This window comes from Dama dama, chromosome 27 (genome assembly GCF_033118175.1).
Source record: "Dama dama isolate Ldn47 chromosome 27, ASM3311817v1, whole genome shotgun sequence".
In the NCBI taxonomy this organism is placed as follows: domain Eukaryota; kingdom Metazoa; phylum Chordata; class Mammalia; order Artiodactyla; family Cervidae; genus Dama; species Dama dama.
In genome coordinates this window covers 22357472-22372454 of record NC_083707.1, presented here as the reverse complement: position 1 = coordinate 22372454, position 14983 = coordinate 22357472, and the positions used below count along the sequence as shown (strand labels likewise).

Here is a 14983-nt window from a genome sequence, read left to right as displayed (position 1 = left end):
CGGGCAGGCCTGGGTCATGGCCGGCGGGGCCGCGCATCCGGGGGCCGAGCTGCTGGCCTTTGCGCGGTTCCTGGACTCGAGCCTGCAGCCTCTCGTCTACGGGTACGGCCCGGGCAGCCTGCACGAGCTCCGGGCGCGCGAGTTTGGCCGCCTGGCAGGTGAGACCGGCGGGGGGAACCTGTGCGGGGCTGGTAGGGGACAAGAGGTTTCTAGAACCAACGTGCGGGGTTGGGGGGAACTTTTGTTCCGGGCGGGAGCGCCGTTACCTCAGTGGCGTCGCACTTTGAATCGAAAGAACTGGAGGGATGTGTCCACGCGCCCTCTTCGTGGACGCGGCTCGCTGAGATCCTACCTGCAACCCCAAGGTTTGCTGCTTCTTAGACCGACGTGATCCTTTGCTACCTGTCTCTGCCCTCCGGGAACAAGACTAAGGATTCTTTTGGCCTTTGCTTGCCCGAGAGACTCCCGGCTCTAAAAGTCCAACTGGAGACAGGGTTGCAAAATGCAGGAATGTCCGGCAGCTGTGACTGTTCGTCTGCTCGCCCGGGGGCGGGAGCGGCGCTCGAGCGGCCAGCGCGTGGGGTGGGGACCGCGACTCTGCGGGCGCGCGAGGTGGGGACCGATGGGCTGCGCTCCAGGCTCTGGGTTGCCTCGCAGCAACTTTTCTTTTCGAAGTCTCATTTTTTTTCTCACTCGTGTAGGTAAAACAATGCCTCGGAAGTGCAGCTCGGTGGGGGACCTGAAGAATTAGCAAACCGTGCAATTTGGACTTTTAAGTACAGGACGAGCTTGTATATTGGACGTGAGGACCGGGATCACATCGTGCCTTGGAGTTCCGCAAGGCGGAACAGGCAGTTTAAATTGAACAGTCAAGCTCCATGTGGCCCGCGGTCCTCTCAGCCCATTGCTGCAGGGCGGGAGGGGACCACACGCATTGGGTCGGGACTCATCCTTTTGCCGGGGACCTTGTATGAGGGGCTTCGCCAAGCCTTAGAACGGTGTGCTGGTTGAACTGGGAGGTATGAGGGGTAAGGAGCATGTTGTGGCGCCGGGCACCGGGATTTGAGGTGCACTTATTCTGGGCTTCCCTGATGGCTCAGACGGTAAAGAATCTGTGTGCAATGCAGGAGACGGGAGTTTGATCCCTTGGTGGGGAAGATTCCCTGGAGAAGGGAATGGCTACCTGCTCTGGTATTCTTGCCTGGAGAAGTCCATGGACAGAGGAGTCCGGTGGGCTACAGTCCATGGGATTGCAAAGAGCAGGACAGGACTGAACATCTAACATTTTCACTTTATTCTGTCTTGGTGAACAGTGTCACTTTCCAGCTTGTGACAGAACAGCATCATGATGTATGTCTCATTAATCAGCTCTTTGTGTCATTTTCTCATGTTTCAGAAAGTGATTTTTTTTTTTTTCCCTCCTTTGGGATCTTTAAGGGCTGTGGTCCGGTCTGTACTTACCTGGAGAGGCTCCAGGAGGAGACAGGGGCCCTCTGGCCGTCTCTCTTCTCTCCCTGATCTTCCCAGTCCCGCATTCACCTGCTGGAGACAGTTCCCCTTTACCCTCCCGATCTCCCTCTCCTCTGAATTTTTTTGGTTATGGAAACTTTCCACCCACAGATATAGAGACAGCTATAGAATAAACACCCCACAGGTGCAGAGGAAGTGAGAAAGGTGTCCCATTCTTTTCAAGCAAATCCCAGAGGCTGTTATTGTTCAGTCTGTAATTATTTCAGCATCCCTCCTCCTTAATCATTCCCTGATACCCTCCAAGCTGTGATCTCTTACACCCATCATTAGCTGACCCCTCCTCTCAACATCACCTGGGAAAGTAGGAAGTAGGTGTCTCTTTGTTTCATTCTTGTCTCTCAGTGAACAGCATGCTTTTCCCCAGTGTAAAATTTAGCTGTGATAGGATCCCAGGCTAGCCTGAAGTGCCCCTTTAACATCTACTCTATTTGTGGTACTGTTTTGTGATTATCTGTCTATCTGTCTATCATCTATTTGGTACAATTTCCCAGCATTTCCTCTACATTATGATTGTGGTAGACATTTATGGACTAAACTCACCCTTCCCATCACTGGGAGTCTTGGGAAAATATCCCCCCTTTTTCACATGGAAACAAATGAACCAGCAAGAGGGCAGGGGAAAATAAGCAAACCAAAATAACTTAAGATTCCTCCTCTTCTTCTTTCCCCTGACCCCTATCCACACCCTCTCAAAGTTTTCCTTCAGGTTTGAGAATTTGGCTGGTTAAGTGGTTTGCTCTGGATAATTAAATGCTTAACCTTTAAGTGCTAAAATATTTCCCAACCCATTGAATGGGAACATCCTTGTTTTCTTGAAACGAGCTTGTTGATTCCACAGATGTGGTTCAAGTGGTTCTTAAAGCCTCTGGGTGCCGATTGATGGCCACTCACCTTACGTGGAACCAAGAACTGAAGTTACATGAGCCAGAGCAGACCCTGGGATTTGCTTTCTTGAAGACCTAAAGCCAACTAGTTTAGGGGTCTTTTGCCTGTGTGGTTCAAGTGGTTCTTAAAGCCTCTGGGTGCCGATTGATGGCCACTCACCTTACGTGGAACCAAGAACTGAAGTTACATGAGCCAGAGTAGACCCTGGGATTTGCTTTCTTGAAGACCTAAAGCCAACTAGTTTAGGGGTCTTTTGCCTGTTTCTTCGAATAATAACAGCAGTGCACTGTAGCTCTCCCTAATGATGGGTGGATAACAACCTTTCTTTTGGTGTGGTATCTTTCTATTTCTGAATCTTCAGTAAATGAGAACATTATTTGAAAACTAATGTTTTGGACTAGGTAATACATTTAACATGGTACCAAATTCAAAAGGTGCCAAAAGAGGTTGAAGAATGGCCAGGGGGTCCCCCCTCACTCCAGCTGCAGCCACTGGGGCCACCCCACAGTCAATTGCTGCCATTTATGTTTTGTATGCCTTTCCAGTGCTTGTCTATATTTACATGTATGTACACATGTTTGTTTTTTTTCACATGCTTGAGCCATAATGTTTCTTACCTCCTGACATAGTTCACATTTATTTATGGTCTTTCTCTGTCACTAGCATACAGCTTCTATTTTGTCTATTGTTATGTTCCCAGCACTTAGAACAGTGCCTGAAACAGTAAGTGCCCCCAAAATATTTCTTGAATATGATAAACTAGGAATAAAAGGAAACTTCATCAACCAGATAAAGAACATCTACCAAAAAACCCATGGCTAACCTCATACTTAGAGGTGAAAGAATGAAAATTTTACCCTTGAGATTAGGAACAAGGCAAGGGAATCTGTTCTTACAACTTCTATTCAATATAGTCTTAGAAGTTCTAGCCAGGAAAATTAGGCAAGAAAATGAAATAAAAGTCATCCAGATTGGAAAGGAAGAAGTAAAACATCTCTACTTGATGAGAGTATAATCTTGTATACAGAAAATCCTAAAAAAAAATCCACATACAAAACAGAACTAAAAAACAAGTTCAGCAGAGTTGTAGTATAGATCAATATACAAACATCAGTTCAATTTCTATACAGTATCAATGAACACTATGCTAGTGAAATGAAGAAAACAATTCCCAAAGCCTCAAAAAGAATAAAATACTCAGGAACAAATTTATCAAAAGAAATACAAAACTACAAAACATAAAAGAAATAAGAAATAAAAGAAGACCTAAATAAATGGAAAGACATCTTACATTCATGGACTGGAAGACTTAATGCTGTTAAGATGTCACTACTCCTGAAATTGACCTAAGACTCAATGCAATTTCTATCAAAATCCCAGGTATTTTTTTGGACAAGTTGATCCTAAAATTCATATAGAAATGCAAATGATTCAGAATACCCAAGGCAATCTTGAAAAAGAACAAAGTTGAAGGGTTTACACTTCCATAAAAGGAAAGGTAAGTAAGATTTATATAAAGTTACAATAATCGAGACAGTGTGGTATTGGCATAAAGATAGAAACATAGACCAATGAAGTAGAATTGTGAGTTGAGAAGTAAACCCGTACATTTATGTTCAATTTATTTTCATCAGAATGCCAAGACTATTCAATAGGAGAAAAAACAATATCTTAAAAGGTGTATCCAGAGACCAAAGACTGAAATTGGACCCCTCTTCAACACTGTATTTAAAAATTAACTCAAAATGGATCAAAGACCTAAATATAAGAGCTAAAAGTAGAAAACTCTTAGAAGAAAGCATAAGTATAAATCATTAGGACCTTGGACTAGGCAATGGTTTCTTATGACACCAAAATCACAAACAATAAAAACAGACAAATTGTACTTCATCAAAATTAAAAACATTTTTTTTCAATGGATACCATCAAGAAAGTGAAAGAACAGCTAACCAGGGAGAAAACATATGTCCACACAGAAGTTTGTACACACATATTCATATCAGCATTATTTATAATGGGCAAAAATATAACCAAATACTCATCAGTAGATGAGTAGTTAAACAAAATATGTGGCATGCCATAAAATGGAATACTATTCAGTCATAAAAAAAGGAATGAAGTTCTGATACATGCTACAGTATGGATGCCCCTTGAAACTGTTATGCTAAAGGAAAGAAGCCAGACACAAAAGCCCACATGTTGCACGATTCCATTTATATGGAAAGTCCAGAATAGGTAAATCTATGCTGTGCTGTGCTTAATCACTCAGTCGTGTCTGACTCTTTGTGACCCCATGACTGTAACCCGCCAGGGGATTACATTCTAAGGGGATACTCTAGTCAAGAATACTGGAGTGGGTTGCCATGCCCTCCTCCAGGGGATCTTCCTAGCCCAGGGATTGAACCCAGGTCTCCCACATTGCAGGTGGATTCTTTTACCCTTTGAGCCTATAGAGGCAGAAAATAGATTGGTGATTGCCAAGGCTAGGGCTGGATTTGGGGATTGAAGTAATGGCTGTGGGGTCTCTTTTTGGGATGAATGAAATGTTCTAAAATTAGATAGTGGCCATGGTTGCACAACTATATGAATACACTAAATTGTAAACTTTAAAAGGACAAATTTTATGGTACGTGAATTAATCTCAGTAAAGCCATTATAAAATAAATGAAAAATGTATTCTGCACAAAGCAAAAATATTTATTAAGTACGTGAAAGAATGAATGAATCCATTCACATGTATGTTCTTGAAAACATGTCTTGGTGTTTGTTGCATGGCAGTACTTACAAATTACCAGATGGAAGTATTCAAATTCTTTCTTTTAAATACGTAGACAGTGCTGCACTGAATGTCCTCATTGACAGGCCATTTCACAATTTGTAAGATAGATTTCAGGAAGATGAATTGCCAGGTGAAGGAGAGTTTGCATTTTGAAAGCATAAGTGATACTGCTAAGTTGCTGTTCATAAAGAAGTGGTACGAGTTTTCCCTCCTACAGCCATGTCCCAATGGGCCTTTTGCCCATACCTCGCCCACACAGTGAGTTATCCAACCCTTTGATCTGGGGCAGTCTGATTGGTAAGGCTCCGTATCTCGCTGTCATCTAAATTTGCCTGTCTCTGTTTAGGGGAGAGACTGGAAAGGTCGCCTCCATTCCCAGGCATCTCTGAAGGCTTCAGAGCTGTTCTAAGGTTGAGGACTGTGGAAGTCACTGTGGGAAAGTAGAATCAGGGCTTGACGGCCACGGAGGCTGCACGGAAACTCCAGAATGGGGTGTGAGTCACAGCGTGAAATAGCTTTGCCATCCTGAATCAGGGACGTCTGCTAGGCTCCTCCTCCTCCCCTGTGCGGGCTGCTCCTCCAGGTTCAGAAGAGACCTGGTTCATCAGGAAGGCTCTCAGGGCCCTAAGGGTCGTTAAGTGCTGAAGTGCAGTTCTTCCATTGCTCATGACTTTACTTGGATTAAGAAGCGCACATCGACAAGGGAGGGTTGGGGAGTGGAGAAGGACTGGCAGTTTGAGATTAGCAGATGTAAACTGGCTTCCCAGGTGGTGCTAGCAGTAAGGAACCTGCCTGCCAGTGCAGGAGATGTAAGAGACTCGGGTTTGATCCCTGGGTCAGGGAGATCCCCTAGAGGAGGGCACTGCAACCCACTCCAGTACTCTTGCCTGGAGACTCCCGTGGACAGAAGAGCCTGGTGGACTACAGTCCATAGGGTTGCACAGAGTCAGACAAAACTGAAGCAACTTAGCACTCATGCGCAAACTATTATATATCGATGGATAAACAGCAAGAGATCAAACCAGTCCATCCTAAAGGAAATCAGTCCTGAATATTCATTGGAAGGACTGGTGCTGAAGCTGAAACTCCAATGCTCTGGCCACCTGATGTGAAGAACTGACTCATTGGAAAAGACCCTGATGCTGGGAAAGATTGAGGGCAGGAGTAGAAGGGGACAACAGAGGATGCAATGGTTGGATGGCATCACTGACTCAATGGACATGAGTTTGAGCAAGCTCCGGGAGTTCGTGATGAACAAGGAAGCTTGGTGTACTGCAGTCCATGGAGTCGAAAAGAGTCAGACAAGACTGAGAGACTGAACTGAACTGAAACAGCAAGATCCCACTGTATAACACAGGGAACTGTATTTAGTATCATGTGATAAACTCTAATGGAGAAGAATGTGAAAAGAATATTAAAAAAGAAGAAGCACATGTCAAGAGGCTGGGAGAATCAGTGTCCTGTTGTTATGTCTAAACACATCAAATAGGCACTGGCTAGGTTCACACAAAGCAGATCTGGACAAAGTGAGTGAAATACCTCTGAAAATAATTGAAGCTTTATTTTGTATTTTCTTTCAGGAACTGTCTATCTTGACCATGCAGGAACCACATTGTTCCCCCAGAGCCAGATTACAAGCTTCATGAAAGATCTCATGGAAAACATTTATGGTAAAGAAAAACACAGTATAATTATTGTTTGCATTGAACTTCAGCCAGCTATTGGATTGGCTAAAAAGTTCATTCGAGTTTTTCTTTCACTCCGAATGAACTTTCAGGCCAACCCAATACATTCAGCTGATATTCCTATTCCTAATAAAATGTCAGATGGACAGGTGGGAACAGCGTTGAATACACAGTGCTGGGCAAGCCCCTCATGAGAGGAGGTCAGGCAAGCACCTAGGGTCAGTCCCGGAACACATGTGCTGCTGGGTGGGAGGGACTGGTTCAGGGATACGCAGGTAACCTCCAGAAGAAGGGGTCGGTGTCAGGAAGGAGGCCTGGGGTACGAAGGTGCTGCGTTTGGTGGTGGGGTGGCCCTGAGGGGCCAGCGCTGTGCAAAGGATGGGACAACGGGAAACATGAATTCATTCACTCCATCAATGTTTATCAAGCCGCCCTGGGGCTGGGAGCATAGCACTGTAATGGGAAAAAGTAAATACATTCCCTGCCTTCATGGACTGCGGTCTAGGAGAGACAAGACCTCAATCAAGTGATTCCAAATAAATGTAAGAAAAGAAAAAGTAAAGTAGTGTAACACAGAAATAAAGTAAATTATTAATGGTGTGAAGGGCTGTGACCCAAAGGCCCCAGTGCCGGGCAGCGGGGGGAGGTGGTCTGTGCAGAGTGACGGTGAATCGGCAGTGTGGCTATCAGGGAAAGCTTCTGCAGGAGGGGACGGATGCTGGAGGAGGAGCAGGAATTCACTCGGAAAAGAGGAGGAGAGGGCATTTCAGGCAGAAGCAGCAGCATGCGCAAGGACCCTGCAGTGATTTTAGGAACCAGCCCCCAAACAGGGAGGGGAGGAGAACTGTGGAGAGAACAGAGAGCTGGGTAGGCACGGTATTCAGTTCACTTCTTCCACTTGGTGGGGGTGTGGAATCTACAGAACAGCTCAAAGGACATGGCCCAGAATCTATGCTATAGCCCGTGAGGAGGAACTTGGTTTAATGGCTCAACTATTATTATTTTGTCCTGCTTGACTGTTTTCCTATCTTTCTGCACTTTTTCACTTCTCTGATTAAATATACTCTTTGGAACTCAGGGAAGGCTGGGTCATACAGTATTTTTTTGGCTTAACTTTGAGAAACTGAAGGGGAGGGTATTGGAGGAACACACCAGGAGTGACCCTGACTAGTGACCCTGCGACTTTGTCTTTGTAACCTGCCAGGTAACCCTCACAGCCAGAACATCAGCAGCAAGCTCACCCACGACACAGTGGAACACGTGCGCTTCAGGTGAGCAGATCGGGGCGCCCGCCTGCATGGGTGCCTGTGGGTGGATGGACTTCCTACCAGCTGCCCACATCCTACAGAGGTGCTGAGTTGGTTTTGGGAAGACCATGTTCAGCTAAATGGCCACACATGCACACTGCTAACCACCATGTCAGAGGTCAGGAAGGTGAGCGTGAGCAGGTGCAGAGCAGGGCCCATCACAAGTACAGGCAGGCGCCTCTGAGGTGTCCAAGCTGTTGTGTGTGGCTCTGGGCTGGTGCCATCATTCCTGGGGGTCAGAGTGACAAGGAGTGACCCTAGTTCCTAAGTCTTGTTTTCGGGGAGAAGAAAAGTGCTCTCTCTGGTTTTTTCCTTTACGTATTTCAGATTTAGACACCTTGTTTTTTCCATTTCTCCCCTCCCTTTTACTAATATTTGCACATAACAAGTTTTGCAAATAATTTAGGTGGTACCTAAAGATACTTGACTCAACACAATTGCAAATTATTTCCTACTTGAGAGTGACACCTTTTGCTATAGGGTTGCCTGTGTTAAAAGCAACGTGAAACAAGTTGATGACTTAGAACTTGTTATGACAGAGCCAGACAGTAAACCAAGAAGTGGTGTTTTCAGCTGAGTTTAAGATAGTTATGGATTTTGTCTTATCCACTTGGGGGTGGGGATTTGGGAGGCTGGGTAATTTTGCCAGTTTGCACCTCTTTGCATCTCTTCCCCCAGCTTCCTTTGCCCCTGACCTCACTTCACCATTGTGGCAAAGACTATCTGGTTTTTTTTTTTTTTCTAGCTATTAAGATAGAGAGGGGGGCTTCCTTGGTGGCTCAGTGGTAAAGAATCTGCCTACAGTGCAGGAGACGCAGAAGATGTGGGTTTGATCCCTGGGTTGGGAAGATCCCCTGGGGGAGGAAATGGCAACCCACTCCAGTATTCTTGCCTGGAAGCTTCCATAGACAGAGGAGCCTGGTGGGCTACAGTCCATGGGAGTCTCAAAGAGTCAGGCACGGCTGAGTGATTGACCACTCACACACACACACACACACACACACACACACACACACACACACACACACACACACACACACACAGTAGATCAACGTCTTATTAAGTAGAAATACAGCTACCTCTGAATATCTAACACTGGACGGAGACCATGGAGTTGCCTGATGCTGTGCTTCTTCCAGGATCCTGGCGCACTTCCACACCTCCCCAGAGGACTACACGGTGATTTTCACCTCCGGGAGCACGGCTGCTCTTAAACTGGTGGCAGAGGCTTTCCCGTGGGTGTCCCCAGGCCCGGAGGGCAGCGGCAGCTGCTTCTGTTACCTCACCGACAGCCACACGTCCGTGGTGGGCATGAGGAAGATCACCGCGGCCATGAACGTCACTTCCATCCCGGTCAGGCCAGAGGACATGTGGTCCGCGGACAGACAGGACGCGGCTGCGGCCGGGGACCCCACTGGGGACCCGGCTGGCCAGCCTCCGCATCTCTTCTGCTACCCGGCTCAGAGTAACTTTTCCGGAACCAGATACCCCCTGTCCTGGATAGGCGAGGTCAAGTCCGGGCGGAGGCGCCCTGCAAGCCGGCCTGGGAAGTGGTTCGTACTGTTGGACGCGGCCGCCTTCGTGGGCACCTCGCCTCTGGACCTGTCGGTTCACCAGGCCGACTTTGTCCCCCTCTCCTTCTATAAGATCTTTGGCTTCCCCACCGGCCTGGGCGCTCTGCTGGTGAATAACCGTTTGGCTCCTCTGCTGAGGAAAACCTACTTTGGAGGAGGCACTGCCGCTGCATACCTCGCGGGAGATGACTTCTACGTCCCGAGAGAGTCGGTGGCTGAGAGGTAACCTGGTGATGGGAGTGGATGCTGAGCGTCGGCATGGCCGGGGCCTGGCGCGTGCCCCCTGTAGGACTGTGCAGAGGAGGCCGGTGTTGGCTGGTTTGTCCACACTAGGCCTGTGAAGCCCATGTGTGGGCCTCTCCACAGCTGTGGGAGAGCAAGGGCTTCCGGGTAAGGGCTGTGAGCGGAAGACATGAAGGCCTTCCAGGGGTAAGGAGGGTTGGCACCAGGCCTTTGCCCAGAGCACCAATATGAGGGGAAGCTACTGAAGCAGTGACTTTTTTTTATTATAATTTTTATTTTTTTCAATTATGAAAGTATGATAACTCGGGGCTTCCCCGGTGGTTCAGTGGCAAAGAAGCTGCCTACAATGCAGGGGACGTGGGTTCAATTCCTGGGTCAGGAAGATTCCCTGGAAAAGGAAATGGCAACCCACTCCAGCATGCTTGCCTGGGAAATGCCACGGACAGATATGATAACACAATAATAAGAGACTTGGATAACACAGAACAAAGTTACATGTAGTTCCACTATCTATTGCAATTATTTTTTTAGGTAGATAAATTAAGATTTTTTTAGTTGGAGTTTCAATATCAAACTCTCAAAAATTAATAGAATGAATATACAGAGAAGTAGAAGGATATAGAAGACCCGAAAAGCACTATGAACCAATTCAACAAGCACAGCAACCCACTCCAGTATTCTGGCCTGGAGAATCCCTTGGACAGAGGTGCCTGGCAGGCTACAGTCCATAGGGTCGCAAAGAGCTGGACACGACTGATGCGACTGAGCACGCAGGCGTATGATTTTTGCATAGCAGTAGGATACAAATTCTATTCAATTCCCATAGACTGTAAACTTGGAGATACTGGAACATATCCAGGGACGTAAAACAAGGTGCTGAAGCAGTGATTTAAGAATTTGGTACCATTTGGCACGAGTGTGCACACGTGTTGACAGCATGGCTGTATTTCAGCAGCTACAAGCAGCTCAGCTTGCTCTCTGGTCAGCAGGAGGAGTCAGTCAAATGAGAGGCCACCAGATTCAGGAGTGCTGCTAACAGCAGTCTCTAATAGCACCCCCACCCCAGGGGGTGATTACCAGGGAAGTTTGAGGGCTTGCAGCTCCTTGCCTGGGTTTGGTGATCTATGTGTTTTTCTCAGGGTGCAGGGGCAGGTTGTGTGGGAATCTCCCAAATGGCAATGGCTGGGGCATGAAGATTGAAGGTATGAGAGTGGAAATGGCAGTTGATCCAGGGTTCTGCGGGGGCCAACAGCGGGTGGTGGTCAGGTACCATGAGGTGGGGCCAGGACCTGGTCACTGTGCTGGGGCCTGAGAAGGCCACTGGGCCTGAATGGGAAGGGGGTTCAGATCCCCCACAGACCCAGGTCAGACTGGAGGGTCCTGCAGGAAGGGGCATGGCCTCGACAGTAGGGTCATAGCCCAGAGTGTAGGTCCCGGAGCTGGGCTGCTGGGAGGTGGCTCCTCTGCCACCAGCCGTGGGAATCGGGGCCTGTGATTTGACCTCTGCCCCTCATGTTTGTCCTGTAAAGTGCATCTCTTAGAGGAAACAATTCTTTAACACTAACATAGGTGAAGCACCAAGATTGAGTTGGCAACAATACATTATGAAGCTATCCGATGTCTCTCTTATTTAGAACTTCTCCATAGATGGGCAGTTCTAAAAACAGGAATGCTAATGTAGAACCTCTTGAATCCAAGTGTGATAATATAGCGTGTAATGTAACCAAGTGAGAAAAGAATGACAGGCACATCATATAAATTAAAGGCAGAACAAAATAACAGCTGAAATTTTATTAAGCCAATAGGGGCACCTGAAGGTGAGGAGGGACAGGGCTGCTCATTACAGGTGGGGTGTGGGTGTGGGTGGGTTGCCTCTTACGGTCTGGGTGAATTGCCTTCTTGCAGGTGCTGCACCAAGATTCCCAGATAGCTGAATGTATTTATTTACCATTAGAAGTCTCATTTGGGGAGTTTCCCTGGCGGTCCTCTGGTTAGGACTTGGCATTTTCACTCTGGTGGCCCAGGTTCAATCCCTGGTCAAGGGACTAAGATCCTGCAAGCCATGTGGCCAAAAAAAAAAAAAAAAAATCTCATTTTTTTCCTTCTGAGCCTAGATTAGAGCACGCGAGATTTAATACCCAATCCAAATGTTTCTTGAGCATGTACCTGGACCATGCTCTTTTAAAAAATATTTATGTATTTGTTTGCTTGGCTGCACTGGGTCTTAGTTGTGGCATGTGGAATTTTAGCTTCCTGATCAGGGCTAGAACTCGGATTCCCTGCATTGGGAGTGTGGAGTCTTAGCCATTGGACCACCCGGGAAGTCCCATATTCTTAACTTTTTCTATTTCATAACCCAATGAAAACAACTTTTGATGGAAACATAAAACCTCCCTTTTCTCCCGAGTCTATTAATTTTTGATCAATAAATACTTATTTACCATTGATCAATTAATAGCTGAAGTCAGTACTGCCTCAGTTCAGTTCAGTTCAGTCGCTCAGTCATGTCCGACTCTTTGTGACCCCATGCATTGCAGCACGCCAGGCCTCCCTGTCCATCACCAACTCCCGGAGTTTACTCAAACTCATGTCCATCAAGTTGGTGATGCCATCCAGTCATCATGTTTAATTTATTACAGACTCATATGGTCAATTAATTATCAATTGATTCATTGTTAATTCTGTATCTTTACTAATTGCCATTTGTTTTATAAGAAAATTCACATTGTGGTAGTGATATTTTGAGCAACTCTTATTCCTAGAGTATTAAAATACAAAACACAGTATTTCCATTGAAAGCTTCAACCTGCATAAGGCTGCTGTTTTTCACCACTTCCCTGGTAACTCAGCTGGTAAAGAATCTGCCTGCAATGCAGGAGACCCTGGTTCAATCCCTGGGTTGGGAAATCCCTTGGAGAAGGGATAAGCTACCCACTCCAGTGTTCTTGGGCTTTCCTCGTGACTCTGATGGTAAAGAATCTGCCTGCAATGCGGGAGACCTGGGTTCAATCCCTGGGTTGGGAAGATCTCCTGGAGAAGGGAACGGCAACCCACTCCACTATTCTTGCCTGGAGAATTCCATGAACAGAGGGGCCTGGCAGGCCCCAGTCCATGGGATGCTTGCTGGAAACTCCTTACTGTCCCCAGCTCTCCCCTCGATAATGCAGCAGCCAGAGGCATCTTATCAAAAGCCAGGCCCTATCCAGTCACTCCTCTGTTCAGAGCCTTCCAGCCACTCCTCTGACCCAGGGTGAAATTCTCTGACTTGCCCTCCGAGCACTCCCAGACCCACTGATCTTCTTGCTGTTCTGACTCCATCTGCTCAGGGCCTCTGCTGCACCCCCTCCTGGGAATGCTGTTTCCTTCTGAAACTGTGAACTTAACGATTTCAAAAATGAGCAGTTTCCCTTGCTCCCTACTTTCACTCCGCCTCTGCTTGAGTGATCTTCCTCGGAGAGGACGTCCCCTGACCGTCTCATCTAAAGCAGCCGCCGGCCCTTCAGTGCACTTGTCGCCCCTGGCTTGCGCTTATTTGGCTTCCCTGTGTGTTTGGCTTCCTTTATTTCAGTGCCCTTAGAAGGATGGAGCCCTGTGAAGGCAGGAATCCTACTTGTCATGTTCACCGCTGTACCTTTAGCAACCAGAACACTGCCTGGCATGCGGTCCATGGACAATAAAGATTTGATGAGGATTTTGTCTAAATGAACCATTTAAAAAATGTAAATATAATGAACAGCTTGATAACAGGAAGTTTATTGAGAGCCTTCTGATAACTGTGGTCTTGTGGACTTTGGAACGATGGACTTGTTAATAACCTGGTGGCTACACAATGGATCTTACTGAATCGATGCCCTGTCAGGGGTGCTGTCTTGGGGTCAAGGGCAGCATTGTAGGAGCCACAGCACTTGAGGCTGAAGTCAAGTCTGAAGTCTTCCGAGGTCATGACTGTACTTCAGGGCCCCTCATCATCACTGCTAGCCCAGCTGATATAAGCTGCAGAACAGGTCAGAGCCAGAGGTAGCCTGCGTGTCTTGGCTGTGACAACCATCTGTCTCGAGGCGGGAAGGGAGACAGTGTATAACGCAGCAGAGGCAAAGTCTCCATAGACCGGAGGCGCAAAGCCCTGATGTCACATAACATGAAACGCGCATGGAGGCTTTGGTCACAGCTTGACCTTGTCCCTCTCCCCACTGTTGCAGGTTTGAAGATGGCACCATCTCCTTCCTTGACGTGATAGCACTAAAACATGGATTTGATGCCCTAGAGCGCCTCACAGGTCAGTGGACATCTTTTTTTTTTTTGGCTCTACCAGGTCTTAGTTGCAGCACGTGGGATCTTTAGCATGTTAACGCTTAGTTGAGGCATGCAGGATCTAATTCCCAGACCAGAGATCGAACCCGGGCCCCCTGCATGGAGAGTGTGAAGTCTTAGCCACTGGACCACAGAGAAGTCCCCTCAATACACATCTCTATCCGTGTGGCGTTTGCTCCTGTTGCCTGTGTCCTTGAAGGGAGCCCTGGCACGGATGGGATCCAGATGAGGAGAGAGTCTGTGTGAGTGACCCGCAGCTCCACACTGATGCAGGCGGAGCTGATTCTGAACAACTTCCAGAAATGATTTTGCGGCAAGAGCGAGAGACTGGACCTTTCTCTCTCTTTCTTTTTTTTTTTTTTGGTGGGTTAAAATAATGTTATAAGAATAGAGACTTTCCAAATCCTAAGATTAGTAACCTCATAGAAGCAGAGGAGCCATCCTTGGTCCCTGCACTGGGAATGCTTACAGATCCTGAGAACTTACAAAGCTCTTAATTCACTGGGTCTTCCCATGGGGGAGCTTTGTGATGAGCCCACTTTGCCCACAAAGGAGCTTATACTCAGAGATTAGATGCCTTCCCCAGGGCCAGGGAACCTGGGAGGGCTAGGGTTTAAACCCACGCAATCCTAATGCCTTACCCGAGTCCCCAGATGTGGTCTCTGCCGC

The 14983-nt window shown here is 47.2% G+C and overlaps 1 protein-coding gene across 1 annotated transcript in view; it reads left to right on the top strand.

Annotated features, from left to right (window-relative positions):
- The window catches only part of MOCOS (molybdenum cofactor sulfurase), a 56297-nt gene continuing 41314 nt past the window's right edge, over positions 1 to 14983 (top strand). Inside the window, exons 1-5 of the mRNA XM_061130756.1 lie at positions 1 to 158; positions 6775 to 6864; positions 8084 to 8150; positions 9326 to 9982; positions 14203 to 14279. Coding sequence (XP_060986739.1) covers positions 17 to 158; positions 6775 to 6864; positions 8084 to 8150; positions 9326 to 9982; positions 14203 to 14279 — 1033 coding nt within the window. The 5' untranslated portion in view covers positions 1 to 16. The remainder of the gene's footprint in view (positions 159 to 6774; positions 6865 to 8083; positions 8151 to 9325; positions 9983 to 14202; positions 14280 to 14983) is intronic.